The 21,148-nt window shown below is 45.5% G+C and overlaps 1 protein-coding gene across 10 annotated transcripts in view; it reads right to left on the bottom strand.

Moving 5' to 3' along the window:
• MED24 (mediator complex subunit 24) overlaps positions 1-21,148 on the bottom strand; it is a 36,635-nt gene that overhangs the window by 14,453 nt on the left and 1,034 nt on the right. For 3 of the 10 annotated variants that reach the window (XM_025859347.2, XM_073883880.1, XM_025859343.2), the window contains exons 1-3: positions 14,752-14,825; positions 14,174-14,339; positions 14,003-14,085 (exon numbers count right to left, since the gene is read on the bottom strand). In XM_025859347.2, the coding sequence (XP_025715132.1) occupies positions 14,003-14,085; positions 14,174-14,303 (213 nt within the window). In that variant the 5' untranslated portion in view covers positions 14,304-14,339; positions 14,752-14,825. Of the gene's footprint in view, positions 1-14,002; positions 14,086-14,173; positions 14,383-14,692; positions 14,712-14,751; positions 14,826-17,555; positions 17,610-20,147; positions 20,234-21,148 lie in introns of those variants that run through there. The other 7 variants (XM_073883875.1, XM_073883877.1, XM_025859345.2 and 4 more) reach the window with 7 other exon arrangements.

Consider the following 21,148-nt stretch of genomic DNA (forward strand, 5'->3'; position numbering starts at 1 on the left):
TTCTATCGGAATCACCATAAATGACATCATCAGCATGACGTCAGTCTTCCACTGAGAAGATGAGGGTGGGCATTCAAAGGTACTGAGTTCCATGTTCACATGCCACTCACTGTCCACTATACACAAGGTTCAAATGACTGTTAGTAGGCAGAAGAATGGACAGGAATGAGGTTATGTTACTTTACTCCTACAAGCTCTATAAAGGGTACTTTTATTTGGACAAGAAATGGAGACGAACAAACATTCCCTGCAATGAACAGGTAGCACCTGTACCTTGAAGTAGGTAGGGAATTTCATTATGCACACTCTTACTGATTCTCTAGGACTTACACTCTAGGATTCCTCCAGGACACCTCCTCTGATCAATCCCAACCTCCCACCCAAAGCTGAAATTCTTCCCCATGTGCTCCAAGCAATTACCTTATACCCATCATGACACAGTGGGTGCCTGTTGCCCCCACCAAACCTAGGAGCTCCTTGAGGACAAGGATGCTTTTACTCAGTGAACCACCATGAACTTGCTGAAAATGTTTGTAGAACGAGTAAGGAAAGACATACCCTGGATCAGCATTTCTCAAAGTAGCTTCCAAGGTTGCACTGTTCGATAGAGAAGCCATAAGCCACATGTGGCTGTTTAAATTTAAATTAAATAAAATTTAAAATTCAGTTCCTTAGTCAGACTAGCCACTACATGTGGCTATGGCTACTGTATTAGACAGCACAGATATAGAGCATTTCTATTATTGTAGCAATTTCTATTGCATGATGTTATTCCAAAGATTCCCCAAGATGTTAAGAAATTTTACACACACACACACAGCTTCTGTGTGATATGAACTTGAGAAACTGTGGAATAAATAAATACAAAGAGCTTTCTTTACTATAGGGTATCTCTAAATCATAATATACATATATACAATGAGAACCTCTAAGATAAACGGAGACAAAGTAAGCAATACTTTCCAAGCTTATTTGACTAAGAGAAATCCTATCTGAACTGTGAGCTCCCTGGGAACAGAAATAGTGGTGAATTTATATCTGTTTCTCTAGAACCTAGCCTGCGCCTAGCACACAGTAGGTCCTTAGTAAGTCTTTACTGCTTTGGATTGGTGAATTCTCAGAACTAGCATTCTGAAAAAAATTGTACTTTAAAAATAAATCTCGGGGCATCCGGGTGGCTCAGTCGTTGAGCGTCTGCCTTCGGCTCAGGTCATGATCCCAAGTTCCTGGGATGGAGCCCCACATTGGGCTCCCTGCTCAACCGGAAGCCTGCTTCTCCCTCCCCCACTCCCCCTGCTTGTGTTCCTGCTCTCACTGTCTCTATCGCTGTCAAAAAAATAAATAAATCTTAAAAAAATAAATAAAATAAATCTCTATTAGTAAAACCTATTCATCACCATTGTAAGATTAGAGTTGTAGTTCAAAAGAAATAACTAATGTGTCCTGAATGAAATTAAAACCTATGGAAAGCCTTCTAAGTTGTCATATTTTTTTTAAAGATTTTGTTTATTTATTTGAGAGAGAGAGAATGAGAGATAGAGAGCACGAGAGGGAAGAGGGTCAGAGGGAGAAGCAGATTCCCCGCCGAGCAGGGAGCCCAATGCGGGACTTGATCCTGGGACTCCAGGATCATGACCCGAGCCGAAGGCAGTCGCCCAACCAACTGAGCCACCCAGGCGTCCCTAAGTTGTCATATTTTTAAAAAATATTTACAGCATGCTGATAAAATATGAGTAATACTTTAGAAAGTAGTTACATTTATATACTCAACACCAGTGGCAAAATACACCAAAATAAAAAAGCAGAATACAATGATAGAAACTGTCAGGATAATCACCAGCCTTGTGGGCTGTCTTCCCTAGAGGAATAGAGATTTCCAAAGCTTTAAGGAGAAAGCAAAATCAGCCTCAATGGCCTTAGTATGGTGAATTTTACATGCATGGCAATGCCTTCTGTGTATAATTTCTCCAACAGAGTGCTCTCTGTTCAGACACCTTTAACTACTATTCTTAAATAAACAAGAGCAAAACACACAGAGGACTTAAATACACAATTAGTGTTTAGCGCCGCTCTCAGCAAGATGTTCTGTGAACCCATAGCTGGTGTCTGATGGTGATCAGAAAGTTGGGAGCCTGCCTGGGCAGGATGACCATAACGTTCCGGGCGAGTGTTTGTTTATTTATAACTGATGTCCCCATAGCAAGAGCTTGGCAGAGAACTGAACCTTGTTGTATACCAAACTGAAGGGGGAGCTGATGTTCCCACTGAAGCGGACCCCAAACTACCAGAAGAGCAACTCCCCCCCCAATTCTGTATGTTCTGAGGGACGCTGTATGTTCTAATATATTTATGGTCTCCAAATTCAGAATTCCACCAAGTTTTTGCTAACAGTATCAATAAAGCACTGCTACTCTTGAGACCTAAAAATACTTTCCACATGGCGAACTGTTACTGTTTTTCACAACAGGATTTAACCTCTTTCACTCTTAATATAGCTATCAACGTAGGAGTTCTAAGCTACCACCAGCCCCTGAGGTGGGAGCCCCTCTATGTGGCCCACTGCACACCTGGCTAGCCCAGACTGACCTGCGGCTGCTCTCTCCTCTCCTCTGCTTTTGATAGTCAACACCCCCAACTACCCCTAAGTGCACTCCACGTGCACAGCACTGGACCAAAGAGCCTCTTGACTCTCAAGGAAGAATCAATGCCTAATTTTGCATAGCACTTTACAAGTACTGAAGCTCCCGCATATACATTTATTTCTCTCATTGTTACTTCAGCCTTGCTCTCCCTCTTGCCTTCCTATCAGTGTTTACACATCTCGAGATTCTTCTTTGAGAGAACTTCCTGCAGACCCCCCATTTCCAATTAACAACCACGCTCTCTCTCCTGCTCTTACAGACTTCTTTTCAGACTCTTATGAGAAATCCTTTTCCTACATGTGTTCCTTACATGTGATTGGTTCCTCGGGGATTTGGCTTGGTTCATTTTTTTTTTGCTCACTCTCCACCCTCTCTGAGAACTCTCGTCCATGTCCACAGCTTCAATTACCATCTGCAGTTGACAACTCCAAAATCAACAGTACCAGTCTAGGTCTCTTCTTCCAAGTTCCGGAAATGTATGTTCAACTGCCTACCAAGTATTGTCTCTTTGATAGCCCACACAGGCACCTTACTTAAGGAGGCCAAAATCAGGGGCGCCTGGGTGGCTCAGTTGGTTGAGAGTCCAACTCTTGATTTCAGCTCAGGTCATAATATCATGGTCATGGGATCGGACCCACACTGGGCTCTGTGCTGAGTTAGGAGTTGGCTTGAGATTCTCTTTCTCCTTCTCCCTCTCCCTGTCCCCCTGCTCGTGCTCTAGCTCTCTCTCTCTAAAATAAATAAATCTTTAAGATATATACACATATATTTTAAAGATTTTATTTATTTATTTTACAGAGAGAGAGACAGCGAGAGAGGGAACACAAGCAGGAGGAGTAGGAGAGGGAGAAGCAGGCTTCCCGCTGAGCAGGGAGCCCAATGTGGGGCTCGATCCCAGTACCCTGGGATCATGACCTGAGCCGAAGGCAGACGCTTAACGACTGAGCCACCCAGGCGCCCCTATACATATATATGTTTTAAAGATTTTATTTATTTATTTGACAGAGAATGACACAGCAAGAGAGGGAACACAAGCAGGGGGAGTGGGAGAGGGAGAAGGGGGCTTCCTGCTGAGCAGGGAGCCTGATGCAGAACTCGAACCCAGGACCCTGGAATCATGACCTGAGCCAAGGGCAGACGCTTAATGACTGAGCCACCCAGATGCCCCTAAAAGTATATATTATTAAAAAATATATTAAATATTTAATATATATATATTAAATACATTTAAAAAAAAAAAGAAAAACTTATTTTAAAAAAAATAAAGGCCAGGGGCACCTGAGTGGTGCAGTTGGTTGAGTGTCCAACTCTTGGTTTCGGCTCAGGTCATGATCTCAGGGTCGTGAGATCGGGCCCTGCGTCAGGCTCACACTTGGCGTGAGCATCAGCTTGGAACTCTCTCTCCCTCTCCCTCTGCCCCTCCCCACCATGCCAGCTCTGTCTCTCTCTCAAATAAATAAATAAATCTTAAAAAAAAATAGCCAGGGGCGCCTGGGTGGCTCAGTCGTTAGGCTTCTGCCTTCGGCTCAGGTCATGATCCCAGGGTCCTGGGATTGAGCCCTGCAACGGGCTCCCTGCTCCGCGGGAAGCCTGCTTCTCCCTCTCCCACTCCCCCTGCTTGTGTTCCCTCTCTCGCTGTCTCTCTTTCTGTCAAATATATTTTAAAAAATCTTAAAAAAAAAATAGCCAAAATCAATGTCCTCTCCACCGCTCAGCTGCACCCCAACAACGGCCCTACACTTCTCTCACTGTCTCCTTATGATCCCATCAGCCATGATTTCTTCCTCTCTCTCATGCCCCTCATCCTGGTAATCACCGAACCCTCTCATCTGCCACCTCCTTGTTCTTGAATTCATCTTCTCTCCTGCCACCTCCCATGCTTATGGTAATATCATCTCTTACGTGAATTACTGCCATAGCCTAAATCAGGAGTTGGAAAACCACAGCTCAAAAGCCAAATTGGACCCATCACCCTTTTTTGTAAATAAAGTTTCATCAGGGTCGGCGGGGAGGGCGGTGGAGAGCGCCTGGGTGGCTCAGTTGGTTAACCATCTCCCTTCGGCTCAGGTCATGATCCCAGTCCTGGGATCAAGCCCCATGTTGGGCTTCCCTGCTTAGCAGGCTCCCTGCTTAGCAAGGAGTCTGCTTCTTCCTCTCCTTCTGCCCCTCCCCCTGCTCCTCTCTCTCTCTTGCTTACTTTCAATCTCTCAAATAAATAAAATCTTCTTTAAAACAAATAATAAAGTTTCATCAGACCACAGGCATGTCCATTTACTTATATACTATCTATATCTGCTTTCAAACTATAATGACAAAATAATGGTGATAGAGACCACATGGCCTGCAAAGTGGAAAGTATTTACTATCTGATCCTTGGCAAAAACAAACAAACAAACCAACCAACCAACCAACCCTGGGGTGCAAGGCTGGCTCAGCAGAAGAGCATGTGACTCTTCATCTCAGGGTCATGAGTTTGAGCCCCAGGATGGGGGTAGAGATTACTTAAATAAATAAATAAATAAATAAATTTAAAAAATATACATATGCCTGATTAAATGGTCTCCCTGCCTTCTGTCTTACCTCCCTCCAACTCATTCTTCAAACTACCACCACAGTGATCTTTCTAAAATTAATCCACAAATTCTCCAAATCCACAAAGTCAAGGAAATCTCCATCAAAATGCAACTGGACTTTTTAAAAGAATTTAACAAGTTGATTTTAACATTTGGAAAAGATAATGCCTGAAAACAGCCAAGAAATTTTTGAAAAATAAAACAACTAAGGGAAGACTTGCCTAACCAGACATCAAACATACTATAAAAGTATAGTAACAAAACAATAAAGTACTAGTGCAAGCAGAGACAAACATATCAATGAACTAAACTAAAATATCAAGAAATAGACCTTTGTAAGAGAATTTAGGATATGGATGAATGGCCTATTCAATAAAGGCAGCTGAGCCAACAGTCCATCTATTTGGAAAAATAAGTAAGTTTGGATCTCTTCCTCACACCACAATAAATTCTAGTATATGTGCTGCTGAAGCAAGCACGCACCACAATAAATTCTAAATGGACTCCCATCCAAGTACTAACCAGGCCCAACCCTGCTTAGCTTCCGAGATCAGATGAGTTCGGGCACATTTGGGGTGGTATGCAATCAGAAAACAAAAAGAAATAAAAGGCATCCGAATCAGCAAAGAAGAAGTCAAACTCTCACTCTTTGCAGATGATATGATACTTTATGTGGAAAACCCAAAAGACTCCACCCCAAAACTGCTAGAACGCACACAGGAATCCAGTAAAGTGGCAGGATATAAAATCAATGCACAGAAATCAGTGGCATTCCTATACACCAACAACAAGATAGAAGAAAGAGAAATTAAGGAGTCAATCCCATTTACAATTGCACCCAAAACCATAAGATACCTAGGAATAAATCTAACCAAAGAGGCAAAGAATCTGTACTCAGAAAACTATAAAATGCTCATGAAAGAAACTAAGGAAGACACAAAGAAATGGAAAAACATTCCATTCTCATGGATTGGAAGAACAAATATTGTGAAGATGTCAGTGCTACCTAGAGCAATCTACACATTCAATGCAATCCCTATCAAAATACCATCGACTTTTGTCAAAGAAATGGAACAAATAATCCTAAAATTTGTATGGAACCAGAAAAGTCCCCAAATAGCCAGAGGAATGTTGAAAAAGAAAAGCAAAGCCGGTGGCATCATGATTCTGGACTTCAAGCTCTATTACAAAGCTGTAATCATCAAGACAGTATGGTACTGGCACAAAAACAGACACATAGATCAATGGAACAGAATCGAGAGCCCAGAAATGAACCCTCAACTCTACGGTCAACTAATCTTCGACAAAGCAGGAAACAATGTCCAATTGGAAAAAAAAAAAAAAAAGAGTCTCTTCAACAAATGGTGTTGGGAAAATTGGACAGCCACATGCAGAAGAATGAAACTGGACCATTTCCTTACACCACACACAAAAATAGACTCCAAATGGTTGAAAGACCTAAACGTGAGACAGGAGTCCATCCAAATCCTAAAGGAGAACACAGGCAGCAACCTCTTCGACCTCAGCCGCAGCAACTTCTTCTTAGAAACATCGCCAAAGGCAAGGGAAGCCAGGGCAAAAATGAACTATTGGGACCTCATCAAGATAAAAGGCTTTTGGGGCGCCTGGGTGGCTCAGTCGGTTAAGCGGCTGCCTTCGGCTCGGGTCATGATCCCAGCGTCCTGGGATCGAGCCCCACGTCCGGCTCCCTGCTCGGCGGAGAGCCTGCTTCTCCCTCTCCCTCTGCCTGCCACTCTGCCTGCTTGTGCTGTCTATCTGTCAAATAAATAAATAAAATCTTTAAAAAAAAAAAAAGATAAAAGGCTTTTGCACAGCAAAAGAAACAGTCAACAAAACCAAAAGACAACCGACAGAATGGGAGAAGATATTTGCAAATGACATATCAGATAAAGGGCTAGTATCCAAAATCCATAAAGAACTTAGCAAACTCAACACCCAAAGAACAAATGATCCAATCAAGAAATGGGCAGAAGACATGAACAGACATTTTCCCAAAGAAGACATCCAAATGGCCAGCAGACACACGAAAAAGTGCTCAACATCACTCGGCATCAGGGAAATCCAAATCGAAACCTCAATGAGATACCACCTCACACCCGTCAGAATGGCTAAAATTAACAAGTCAGGAAACGACAGATGTTGGTGGGGATGCGGAGAAAGGGAAACCCTCCTACACTGTTGGTGGGAATGTAAGCTGGCGCAGCCACTCTGGAAAACAGTATGGAGGTTCCTCAAAAAGTTGAAAATAGAGCTACCATACAACCCAGCAATTGTACTACTGGGTATTTGCCCCAAAGATACAAATGCAGGGATCCGAAGGGGTATGTGCACCCCAATGTTTATAGCAGCAATGTCCACAATAGCCAAACTATGGAAAAGCCAAGATGTCCATTGACAGATAAATGAATAAAGAAGATGTGCGCGCGCGCGCGCGCGCACACACACACACACACACACACACACACACACACACACACAATGGAATATTATGCAGCCATCAAAAGGAATGAAATCTTTTTTTTAAGATTTTATTTATTTGACAGAGAGAGAGAGAGAGTGAGAGCAGGAACACAAGCAGGGGGAGTGGGAGAGGGAGAAGCAGGCTTCCCGCCGAGCAGGGAGCCCGATGCAGGGCTTGATCCCAGGACCCTGGGATCATGACCTGAGCTGAAGGCAGGCGCTTAACGACTGAGCCACGCAGGCGCCCCAAAAAGGAATGAAATCTTGCCATTTGCAACGATGTGGATGGAACTGGAGGGTATTATGCTGAGCGAAATAAGTCAATCAGAGAAAGACATGTATCATATGACCTCACTGATACGAGGAATTTTTTTTTTTAAAGATTTTATTTATTTGACAGAGAGGGAGAGCAGGGAGAGTGTCAAGCAGAGGGAGAGGAAGAAGCAGACTCCCCGCTGAGCAGGGAGCCTGATGCGGAACTTGATCCTGGGACTCCAGGATCATGACCTGAGCTGAAGGCAGTCGCTTAACCAACTGAGCCACCCAGGTGCCCTGATATGAGGAATTCTTAATCTCAGGAAACAAACTGAGGGCTGCTGGAGTGGTAGGGGGTGGGAGGTATGGGGTGGCTGGGTGATAGACATTGGGGAAGGTATGTGCTATGGTGAGTGCTGTGAATTGTGTAAGACTGTTGAATATCAGACCTGTACCTCTGAAATAAGTAATACATTATATGTTTTAAAAAAAAAAAAAAAAAAAGAAGAAGAAGATAGCAGGAAGGGAAAAATGAAGGGGGAGAAATCGGAGGGGGAGACAAACCATAAGAGACTATGGACTTTGAGAAACAAACTGAGGGTTCTAGAGGGCAGGGGGGTGGGGGGATGGGTTAGCCTGGTGATGCGCATTAAAGAGGGCACATACTGCGTGGAGCACTGGGTGTTACACGCAAACAATGAATCATGGAACAGTACATCAAAAACTAATGATGTAATGTATGGTGATTAACATCATAAAAAAATGGTAAAGTGAATTATAAAAAAAATAAAAAACAAAAAAATAAATTCTAAATGGATTAAACAAAATAAATACAAAAAATAAAAGCGCAGTGTTGGCAGAAATTGGAGAAGAACATATTTTGATCCTTGGAGCAGGGAAGCCCTTGAGCAAGACAAAAGCCATATAGGAAAAAATGGTTAAATCTGACAACAAAATCATTAAAAATTTCTGCGTGCTAAGAAAATAAAACCAGGGGCGCCTGGGTGGCTCAGTCACTTAAATGTCTGCCTTTGGCTTGGGTCATGATTCCAGGGTCCTGGGATCCAGCCCCGAGTCAGGCTCCTTGCTTAGCAGGGAGCCTGCTTCTCCCTCTCCCTCTGCCGCTCCCCCTGCTTGTGTGTGCTCTCTCTCTGTCAAATAAATAAATAAAACATTTTTAAAAACAAAAGAAAAAAAAGAAAACCAAAAAGTTAAAAAAAGTTATAGAAAATTTCAAACATAAATAACAGATAAAGATTACAAGATCAATTATATTAAGACACTTAAAAAGCAGTAAGAATTTTTCTTGGGGTGATGAAAATGTTCTCAATTGACTGTGGTAGTGGTTGCACAACTTTGAAAATACTACAATTCAGTAAACTGCATACTTTAAGTGGGTAAATTGTATAGTATGTGATTTATATCTCAACAAAGCTTTTACAATAAAAAAACAAAAGAAAAATGGGCAAATGATATGCATAAGCAATTCCCAGAAGTTATACAGACAGCCAATAAACATATAAAAAAATGCTCAACATCACAGTTATGGAAATACAAATTATAGTGTGACGTAATTTTTTGCCTTCTGGAAAGGAATTTAAAAAAATTCTATCCAGGGGCACATGGGTGGCTCAGTCATTGAGCATCTGCCTTCAGCTCAGGTCATGATCCCAGGGTCCTGGGATCGAGCCCCACATCGGGCTCCCTGCTCAGCAGGAAGCCTGCTTCTCCCTCTCCCACTCCCCCTGCTTGTGTTCCTGCTCTCGCTATCTCTCTGTCAAATAAATAAAATCTTAAAAAAAAAAAAATTCTATCCAGCATTGGAAAGGTGTTGGGAAACACTGTCAAACACTATGGAGGGGGCATAAACTAATACCATCCTTTCCGGAGGGCAATTTGCAGGATCTACTGCAATTGAATATGGGGGAATTCTTTTTCTTTCTTTATATTTTTTTTAGAGAGGGAGGGAGGGGGGAGGGGCAGAGGGAGAGGGACAGAGAATCTTAAGCAGGCTCCACGCCCAGCATGGAGCCTTACTCGGGGCACGATCTCACAACCCTGAGATCATGACCTGGGTCAAAATCAAATCAGATGCTTAACTGACTGAGCCACCCAGGTGCCCTGAATATGTGGGAATTCTTTAAACTAGCAATTCCATTTCTAGGTATCTATACTAGGGAAACACTCCCAGAAGTGCAGACAAGTAAATATAAGAATGTGCAATGAGGGACTCCTGGGTGGCTCGGTCGGTTAAACATCTGACTTTGGCTCAGGTCATGATCTCAGAGTCCTGGGATCGAGTCCTACGTCGGGCTCCCCACTCAGCAGGGAGACTGCTTCTCCCTCTACCCCTCCCTCTGCTCATGCTCTCTCTCTCTAAGTCTTTTTTTTTTTTTAAAGAAAGTTCAATGAAATAATGAGTATAACAGTAAAAAATTAAAAACCTCTATTACAGTACATATGGAACATTATGCAGCAGTTAAAAAGAATCAGCTAGATGAATATGTGCTCACATGGAAAGCAGACATAAGCCAAGAGGAAAAAGGAAGTACAAGAGCTACATGCCATCTGAGGGATACTACTCAGCAGTTTAAAGAGAATGAACTGCGGCGCCTGGGTGGCTCAGTCGGTTAATCGTCTGCCTTTGGCTCAGATCATGATCCCAGAGTCCTGGGATCAAGCCCCGCATTGGGCTCCTTGCTCAGCAAGGAGCCTGCTTCTCCCTCTCCCTCTGCCTGCCGTTCCCCCTGCTTGTGCTCTCTCTCTCTGTCAAATAAATAAATAAAATCTTTAAAAAATAAAAAAGAGAATGAACTGATCCCATAAACAACCATGGAGATAAATCTCAAAAACTTTTTTTTTTAAAGACCTGTTTATTTATTTGAGAGAGAGAGAGAATGAGAGCACAAGGGGGAGGAGCAGAGGGAGGGAAGAGTCCCAGGGAGACTCCACACTGAGCACAGAGCCCAGCACCGGGCTCCATCTCACAAACCTGAGACCACGACCTGAGCCAAAACCAAGAGTCAGATGCCTAACCGATTGCGCCACCTAGGCACCTCTCAAAAACATTTATGTTAAACAAAAGAAGACAGAGTATAGAGTGTTTGCTATATGATTCCGTTTCTTTTTTTTTTTAAAGATTTTATTTATTTATTTGACAGAGAGAGACACAGCGAGAGAGGGAACACAAGCAGGGAGTGTGAGAGGGAGAAGCAGCCTTCCTGCCGAGCAGGGAGTCCGATGTGGGGCTCAATCCCAGGACCTGGGATCATGACCTGAGCCAAAGGCAGACTCTTAATGACTGAGCCACCCAGGCGCCCCATATATGATTCCATTTCTATGAAATCCGAATATAGACAAGACTAATCTACAGTGACAGAAAACATTTAGTGATTGTAGGAGGACGCCTAGAAAGTGGCACAAGAGAACTTTCTGGGAGAATGGAAATGTTCTGTACCTTATTTTGAACGTTAGTGACATGGGTATATACAATTGCTAAAACTCACTGAATTCATCTTAAGGTCTATGCATTTTATTGCATGTTAAATATCTATACACACACACACATAAATCCTACCACACCATTCCTCCACTTAAAACTCTTTAAATGATTACTCATCACCCTAAGATAAAGTCCAAACTCTTTAGCATCACTCGCAGGTCCTTTATCACCCACAGGCCTCCCTATGTCTCTCTAAACCAGTCTCCTTCTTGAAGTGCTAGCCCAGCAGTTCTCAAAATATGGTCCAGGAACCCCTAGAGTCTGTGAGATTAAAACTATTTTTTAGGGGCACCTGGGCGGCTCAGTCATTAAGCGTCTTCCTTCGGCTCAGGTCATGATCCCAGGATCCTGGGATCGAGTCCCACATCGGGCTCCCTGCTCAGCGGGAAGCCTGCTTCTCCCTCTCCCACTCCCTGCTTGTGCTCCCTCTCTCACTGTGTGTCTGTCAAATAAACAAATGAAATCTTTTAAAATAAATAAATAAGGGCGCCTGGGTGGCTCAGTTTGTTAAGCGACTGCCTTCGGCTCAGGTCATGATTCTGGAGTCCCTGGATCGAGTCCCGCATCGGGCGCCCTGCTCGGCAGGGAGTCTGCTTCTCCCCCTGACCCTAACCCCTCTCATGTGCTCTCTCACTCTCTCTGTCTCAAATAAATAAATAAAATATTTAAAAATAAATAAATAATAAAAACTTTTTTAAATACTGCTAAGATGCTATTTGCCTTTTCTACTCTCGTTCTCCCACAACAGCATGTGGAATGTCCCAGAGGCTCCACGACATGTGAATCATATCAATAATTGTGTCAACAATTGGAATATCTGTGTAACTCAGTAACAGATATTTTCCACATGACCAATTCATGATATTATAAAATCATGCATGAGTAAAAGATCTGTTCAAAGTGCAAGACAGAGACCAATGGATTTTCATGTAACAGAGTATAAGAAGCTCATTGAAGGGAGCCTGGCTGGCTCAGTCGGTAGAGTATGTGTGACTCTTGATCTCAGGGTTGTGAGTTCAAGCCCCATGTCGCGTGTAAAGCTTACTTAAAAAATAATTAACTATTTTTTTTAAGTTCACTGATGTGGTTTCACATCACCTGTTGAATTCAGTGTGTCGGGGTGCCTGCGTGGCTCAGTCCGTTAAGCGACTGCCTTCAGCTGAGGTCATGATCCCAGGGTCCTGGGATCAAGTCCCGCATCAGGCCCCCTGCTCGGCGGGAAGCCTGCTTCTCCCTCTCCCACTCCCCCTGCTTGTGTTCCCTCTCTTGCTGTCTTTCTCTCTGTCAATTAAATAAATAAATAAAGGGGCGCCTGGGTGGCTCAGTCGTTAAGCGTCTGCCTTCAGCTCAGGTCATGATCCCAGGATCCTGGGATTGAGGCCCGCGTCAGGCTCTCTGCTCCACGGGAAGCCTGCTTCTCCCTCTCCCACTCTCCCTGCTTGTGTTCCCTCTCTCGCTGTGTCTCTGTCAAATAAATAAATAAAATCTTTAAAAATAAATAAATAAATAACATATAAAAAAAATTCAGTGTGTCAATGAATATCCAGTTATCTGAAAAGCTTATTAACATTCTCTGCCTTTTCAAACTAAATATCTGATGTGTGAGGACAGATTTTCTTCATACACTTCAACCAAAATAGCCTACTGTAACAATTGAATGCAGAAGCAGGTATGAGAAATCAGCTGTCTTCTATTAAACCATTAAAGAGATTTGTAAAAACGTAGAACAATGCCACTTTCCTCACTAGCTTTTCTGTTTTGGAAAATATGGTTTTCATTAAAATGTTATTTATATTAACATGTAATGTAACAGGTTTTATTTAACAGACTTTACTTTTTGTTACTTTTAAATAAGTTCACAAATATTTTTTAAATTTCTCAGTTTTCATTTCTAAAATGGTAAATATGGATAGATGTAATACATATAAACAAAAGCTTTGCGGGAGTCTCAATAGTTTTTAAGAGCATAAAAGAGTCCTGAGACCAAAACTACTGCTCTAGCCATACAAATTATTTCCAGCTCCTAAACAACATGTGATTTTTGTCTCCCAGCCTTTACATATGCTTTTCTTTCTGCTTTGTACACTCTCACCAATCTGCTTAGCTAACTCCTATTTAACAATAAGGTCTTGGTTTAAACATCACTTTCTCCAGAAAGCCTTCCCTGATTGCTCAGACTGAATTCCGTGCCTCTCTCACATACTCCCCTAGTACTGTCTTAAGCTACATCCTAAACCCGTCCTGTGACTGACTGCTTATTTTCATGTCTGTTTTTACCCACTAAATTCCTTGTGTGCTGGGATCAGGTCTTGCTCACAGCTATATCCCCAGGGCCTAAGCCACTATCTGACACATTCACGAATATTTACTGATAGAATAAGTTAATGTAACATTCATCACAACCAATGAAGTATTATTTTCACAAGAAAACTGAGGCTCAGAGAAGTGTTGTGTTCAAACAAATTCACCTAGAAAGTGTAAGCTGACAACTATACTCCAAGTCTTTTACCTTCAAATCCTCACTCTCTGGAATAGGTGGGGCAGTTTACCTGGGAACTAATGGCATACTTCAGGTAGGACAGGATGAGAGGATTGGGGGAAGGTCCAATCATGGCCTGCTCCAGTAGTGCTTCTGCAAGGGGAATAACAAAGCAAGACTGAGTGGTTATAGTTTCTCTGGGTTTAGCCCTCCCATCCTTCCTTCCTACTTCACTTGAGACCTGCTAGGTTGAGAATGTCCCAGGTGGCTCCTTTGGGAAAGAATTTCTTCATGTTGATTGCCCACTGGTAGTCACTCCATCGCTCCTTCCAGGCTTGCAAAATGGCTTGCTTCAAGTTCACTACCTTCATGATTTCACTCTGAGAAGGGGCCGGTGGCGGTCAGCTCTGAGGTGGAAGAAACTGAGCTAAGAGAAGGGGAGAGGGGATTCTGAAGGAAAGAACAGGGGAGGGCCGAGCTGAATGAAACGGATATAGGAAGATTTAAGGCAGGCAGAGGAATTATAAAGAAAAAATGGGGAAGAGGATAAGGAAGGGATTCTGTCGGGTTCCTCCCTCCTGCATCAACTAGAGCACTAAGAAAAGGGTGTCAAAGGGGCTTAATAAAAAGAGTGAGGAGGGTGGCAAGGGGTTAAGCCTATTTCGATTGCCTAATTACGCCCTTAGTTCTGGCTGCGTCCCTCAGCCCCTACCACCCCAAATCCACAGTTTTTTCCTCCATTTCCTCCACCTTTCCCAACCTTGAAACTATAACTCCCTATTTCCTTTTCATCCACCATCTCCCCAGTTTTCAGCCTACCGTGCAAGCTAGCTCTAGATCCTAGGTATCGCCATCTTGGCACTTATCAAAGAGCTTAACTTCTATTGGCTGGGAATAACAAACATGAGCCAATAAGAATGCAGCAAGAGACATGTCCTCTGGGAATTGTAGTTCCTTGGACTCGGTCTTCTGGGAATTGTAGTTCCTTGGACTGGGCTAGCAGTGAAGCTAAGCGACTAAGTTAGCCAGCCCGCATTGTTTCTCTGCTTTAGAGAAGGACAGGTACGAGCTGAAGCATCAGAGACTCAGGGAGAGGAGAGCTCTCGAAAGACCGTTCGCAAGCAAGCGTTGCCCAAAGACGTCACTGTCGACCAGGCATTTAAATGATATTCTGACACCCTTTCATTACACGCTAGTTACTAGGCATAGCAGGGGTATGGCGTTCGTTCAGCAATACGTTTTCCTCTTTCTTGACCTTTTTTTTTCTTTTTTCCTTTTTGGTTTTTGTTTTGTTTTGTTTTTTGTTTTGGTTTTTTTTTTTTGGTGTTTTTTGTTTTGGTTTTTGTGGGGGTTTTTGTTTTGTTTTGTTTTTTTGTTTTTTGGTGCTCCTACACCCCTGGGTGTACCAGAGTTCTTATTTCCACACCTGTATTCCAGAGGCTACATTGGGGCTTGATCAGTTGCACACACATCACCCTTTAATCCCCAAATTTGGCAGGCCTCCCAAAATCTCCTGGCCCTGCATACTGCTTGAATAGGGGGAGAAGTAAGGAGGAAAGTAGGGAGGAAACTGAGGTTAAGGTTATCAAAACTAAGGAGAGTCTAAGAAACTGTCATAGCCAAGAGGGCTGAAGGAGACATAATTATTAAATGTAACTTGGCATCCCGGATGTCATCCTGGAACCGAAGAAGAACATTGGGTGAAAACTAAGGAATATGAATAAAGCATAGACATTAGTTAATAATGACATATCAATATTCGTTCATTAGTTGTAAAAAATACCATACTAACGTAAGAGGCTAATAAAAGGAGAAATTGGCTATGGCATATGTGGGGACCCCCCACTATCTTCAAATCTTTTCCTGTAAATCTAAAACTGTTCTTTTTTTTTTTAAGTTTATTAAAAACAATATGATGTCTTGGGGCGCCCGGGTGGCTCAGTCGTTAAGCGTCTGCCTTCAGCTCAGGTCATGATCCCAGGGTTAGCGGAGCGTTGGTGGTATAGTGGTTAGCATAGCTGCCTTCCATGATCCCAGGGTTCTGGGATCAAGCCCCACATCAGGCTCCCTGCTCCGTGGGAAGTCAGCTTCTCCCTCTCCCACTCTCCCTGCTTGTGTTCCCTCTCTCGCTGTGTCTCTCTCTGCCAAATAAATAAATAAAATCTTTAAAAACAAAACAAAACAAAAAAACAATATGATGTCTTGCTTATCCTATGGAACCTAATCATGCATAATTATATTCAGGGCTTTAGACATTAGCTCTCTTTTCCCCCTTCAGTGAGAAGCTCAGGGGAAGCAAATGCTATTCACCTCTGGCTTCAATGTCTGAGCCTTCTCTACATACAGCCCTTATCCCTGCCCTGTCCTGGGGACAGATAGTCCCTAACATCTATAACCTAGGACAAGAGTAAACATGGAGGCCCCAGCCAGTGTTCTGCCACCCCCTACTTTCAGCTCCCCCATCCCATACCCTAAGTCTGATATCCCAGTCCATGAGGCCAAGTTCCATCCATATTCCCCAGCAACCATTATTTGGCCACCCTTTCACTGGCAAAATCAGTCATTAGGGGGATGAATCTGGGAGCGCAGTGAGCTCAGGCTCTGGAAGTAAACTTGTTGGCCCTTGGGGCAGAGAATAACAGGATCCTGGGTATGGGAGCAAAATCACAACAGGGAGACAAGGACCCCTGTTCTGAGGGGTAGAGTGCAGCTGAAGGAGGGCCAGATCACAATCCTCTAAGGTCATTATTGCCTCTGGCCTTTCTCCCTGCCCGTGCACCCATACACACCGCCTCCATTCTGCTCCCCTTTGTGCCTACCCAAGTGACACCACTGGGAAATAGCATTTCTGCAAAACAGCTGCCAAATATGTGGAGCCAAAGCTTCCAAAGCAGGAAGGAGGGAGAACCCAGACTCCTCACGCTTAACTTCCAAACTGCCCCCGGCCCCACTTGAGGCTACCACAAACCCCACAGTCACTCACATTTGAGACGACCACAAACTCTGCTCCTCTGAAGCCTCACATGAACCTGGCCTCCCTTCTTCTCCCAGGCCCCAACTCCACCTTTGCCTGCTCCCTCCGCTCATTCCTTTCTGGTTACGGCAGCCCAGGGCCCCCCACCTTGAGCCACTCCTGGATCCTATAGCTCCTTTCCCATCCCTCAGAGCCCAGACTGCCCCTCTTAGAGAGAAGCTGTCAACTTTGTGACTGCTCCTGACTGAGTTAGTGGGTGTTGGGTACATTTGGGAGAATATCTGGGCCCTGAGGATAATGATATTCTGAGCTTAAACCATCCCTCTCTGGCAGGAAGCCTGGCAGATCTCTGGGGGATGGAGGGGTGCCTCCTTCCCACTTCACAGTGGCAGGGAGGCAGCTTTTGTAGTCAGGCCATCTGCCTTCCCTGTCCCCCCACCTCTCACCAGCAGCTCCTTTTCTAGGTTTGGCAGAGTTCCCCCAAGGACTGGACTCCTAAGGGACTGTGAGGACTCCCTTAGCTCTGGACACGGGCCATCTTCAATTTCTCTACTTTGACTGTCCTGCCTCTCTGGTCTGTCAATATCAGAGAGAGCCTTTCCATACACCACCTCTTCCCTCCACACCACATTAGCTTCCTAGGACCCACCTGCTTCCTGGCTGGATCCTCTCTCCCCAAGGATGGGACTCTCTGAAAAGCCTCCTGTGGGTAAGAGAAGAGATACCAACATCCCCTCTGGAAAGGAAACCCTCCCTCCACGCAGCCCCTCTCAAAAACCCTTCTTAGCCCCACTTTCTTTTGCTGTCAATTTCTTCCCCCTCAGCGCTGATAAAGGCTGAGCTCCCACCTCTGCTCCCTTAGTTCCAAGCCCCAACCTCTTCATCTTGTTGGCCAGTCTGGCGGGGGAGGGGTCCGCCTGGCAAAATGAGGCAGATGGAAGCCACCCAGGTGGAGTGACATGGCAACGTTGGAGCCATGGCAGAGAGGGAGCTGGTAGGCCAGAGTGGGGGGCTTGGAGCTGGGTAAGAGGCCATAGGGGAATAGGGCTTTGTGGTACCCAAAGGGATGGGGACATTCCTTTTCTAGGCTAGAAAGAAGTGTAAGGAAAAGTGGCAAGAGTCTAGACCCAGAAACATTGAAATACTTGGTAAGCGTACAAGGCACAAAGGGTTTCAGCATCCCTTCTCTCCACAGGGAAACTGAGTCATTCGCCTCCCCTAGCTGGAATATTTTCTTTAGAAGCTTGCCTGGGTCCCCCCACTCTGGGGAGTTAATTGGCAGCAGGTGCACGGAGAAAGAAAGACTTGTTCCCACACACTCATACACAGCTGGTTCCAAACCAGTTCCCTTCCCCGACCAGTCCCACATCCAAATCCCCACTTTCTATCTCTCTGGGGGAGAGAAGGAGGGGGGAGAAGCCTACAAGGTGGACCCACCTCAGGACAGTTCCCTGTGTCTGCCTTCCCACTGCCCCATGGAGGTCCAGAGAGAGACCAGCTGGGAAGAGGAAAAGCAGAATTTGAACTAATCATTGGAGTTTTCCTCTCTGGACCCGAAGTTTCCTCTCCAACACCCTGAAGGATGCCTTCCCTCCCTACTCTCCCTACTCCCAGCTCACAGAAGAGACGTCCTGTGATCCTGAGGCCCGGGCAATAATGGGAAAGGAAGCCAGCCTGCCATTTCCTTTGCACCACCCCTCCCTCCAGGCCCTGAGAACCACTCTATACTCTTGGCCTCCACACCAGCTTGTCCCATCTCCTTTCACTGGAGGGGGGAGGGCTGCAGTACGGTAAGGTTCAAACTCTATGGTAAAGGACACCGAGCCCCTAGCTCTCCTCCCCTCTCTCCTGGCAAAGGCAGGATGAGGGGGCTCTATGCAAGAGTATGAAACCAAAAGCTGGAAAATTGAGGGGGTCCAATATCTGGCACATATTAAATGCTTTAAAAAAAAGTATCAAAAGAATGAATAAAAGTAGAAGAACCCCTAAAAGGCAACCCAGAGAAGGTGTCAGCTTCTTTTTCCACTTCTTCCCTCAGCTACCAAGAGCAAGGCTCAGCCAGGCCTGAGTCCCTTCCCAGGCCCTCTGCTTTGTGACCCATACCCAGGGCACCTGATGGGACAAAGATGATTGGGAGGTGGACATTAAGTGGACCCTTTACCCTTAGCAGGTCAATTGTCGGTGAATTTCCCAGTCTCTCATCTCTGCCAGCCACCTGATCCCCAACTCCCATAAACTGTCCCCCCCTTTCTTTTCTCCATTTCCACTACCTTTTCTTGATTGAAAGATCACTAAGGGGGAGAAACACCTGAGGATTGGGTTCTCTTAGCTGGTTTCCCCTGCTGTCCTTCCAGAACTCCCCAAGAAGTGGGGCTGTGCCTGCAGAGTCAAGGGGTATCTGCTGGACACCTCATCGCTTGCTGACATCACCCAGAGCCCAGGAACTCCAGAGGGGGGGAGGGGTGGGATTACTGAGGCCCAGGCCACGGAGGTGTTCCAGGGCAGGCTGGTAGAGGGCCCGTCCCCTGTTTCCACTCTCACCACACCCCCCCGCCCCAACTGTTTGTGGCTTCTTGGCAGGGGTGGAGGATGCTGTGTGGGGTCTTGGCTTCCAGGCTTTTGGGAAAGCTCTTCAGAAAGATATCTGGATCCCCTGGTTTCTAGGGATGGGACCCTGAGAAATCTTGGGGTGCTTCCTAGCAACAGTCTGGGAGGGAAGGAAGGAGGAAGGGAGAGAGGGCGGGGCCCAGGCATAGCTGCTCCGATGGGAGCCCAGAGAACAGGCTGTTCCTGCTGCCTCCTTGGCAACCAAAATCTGAGAGGGAGGGGGCCATCAGGCAGATCCCCTTGGAGGGTCTCTATCCATCCTTACTTGTGCCCCACCACCCCCTGCTCTCCTCAGGGATTCAGCCTTGAAGCAGAGGTGGGGGGGATGGGAGGAAACAGCCTGAGTGGGGGTTTCCTGGCAAAGAGACGACAGAAGCTGGGGCTGAAATGACTCTGAGAGAAGCTAGAAGCTTCAAGAAATGGGGGTAGGCAGGATGAGTGGCATGGAAAGGGGGCTGATGCAACACCAGGCAGGGGCTCTAAGCCCAGACCTAGGCTGGATCCCCACATCTGGCCGGATGCCTGCTTTGGAGGCCGTGTGCCCTTCACTTTGCCCTTGCCCACGTCTATTAGCAGCCCATATTGGGAGCCACGGAAGAGAGGTAAGGAAAAGATGGGAATGGTAAACTCTTACCTTTGAGTTCAAGGTGCCCCACTCTGCCCCTGGTGGGGGGTTGGGGAGGTAGATCAGGAGGCACCTCATTTTCTATGGCTTTGGGTCTAGGATTTCAAAAAGTCTCCCTTACCAAATATCCTTAGGGCCTTTCGTCAGAGAAACGTGGAGGAAGCCAGAATGGAAGGGAGACAAAACCATAGCACTTTTGTGTTCCCGCTCTGGACTCTGTCACCCTGTCCTAATCCAGATTAGTGCTAGACTTCCCCATGGCCTCCTTGTTCTGCCTGATGGATGCGGAGTATAAATGTAGCTCATCTCATAAATGTATCCCATGCATAGGGCTTCTATCTCAACTCCTTGGGCAGCTCAATCCCAAGAGACTATGTCCATACAAGGTAGAGCATGCACCCTAAGCACTGCACATCACAGCCTTGCTCCCTTGGGTTTCAGCCAAACATGATCACCGAGGACGTGGCATTGACTGGCAGACAGCCAGCCTCGGTGCACATCGCACTGCACACTGCCCTGACTCTGCACGATGCAGCCTCCCACCCCACACTGCCACTGTTGCATGTCCACTGCAAGCCCAGGCTGAACCCACAAGTTCACTTACTGCATGCTGCCTCTGCACACTGCAGCCTCAATTCTCCAGTGCAGCTGCCACTGTGCACTGCAGGCTTTCTTCTCCCCCTGCATACCCCTCATCACCACCCACTCTGCATCCCTCATGTTTCATCCCAGCTGCCCTTGTTATCCCCATGATTCCCAGGGGTCCCAAGAGAGGCACCCTCCCCTCCACTATGCATTGCAGACCCCAATTATGCTCCACCCCCCACCCCAAGAGAAGTGGCTCCAACAGAGCTGAGGATGCAAGAGCCTGAGACTGACATGAACAAGGGCAGCCCTACTCAGATAGACTTAGAACCCCACACATAGCCAAGTGATTCTGCCTAGTATAAACCGGGCAGTTGGTAGAGCAGTTCCCCTTAACACACACACACACACACACACACACACAC

Source organism: Callorhinus ursinus, unplaced genomic scaffold (genome assembly GCF_003265705.2).
Source record: "Callorhinus ursinus isolate GAN/ISIS: 27379988/994484 unplaced genomic scaffold, GSC_fseal_2.0 scaffold52, whole genome shotgun sequence".
Classification (NCBI taxonomy): domain Eukaryota; kingdom Metazoa; phylum Chordata; class Mammalia; order Carnivora; family Otariidae; genus Callorhinus; species Callorhinus ursinus.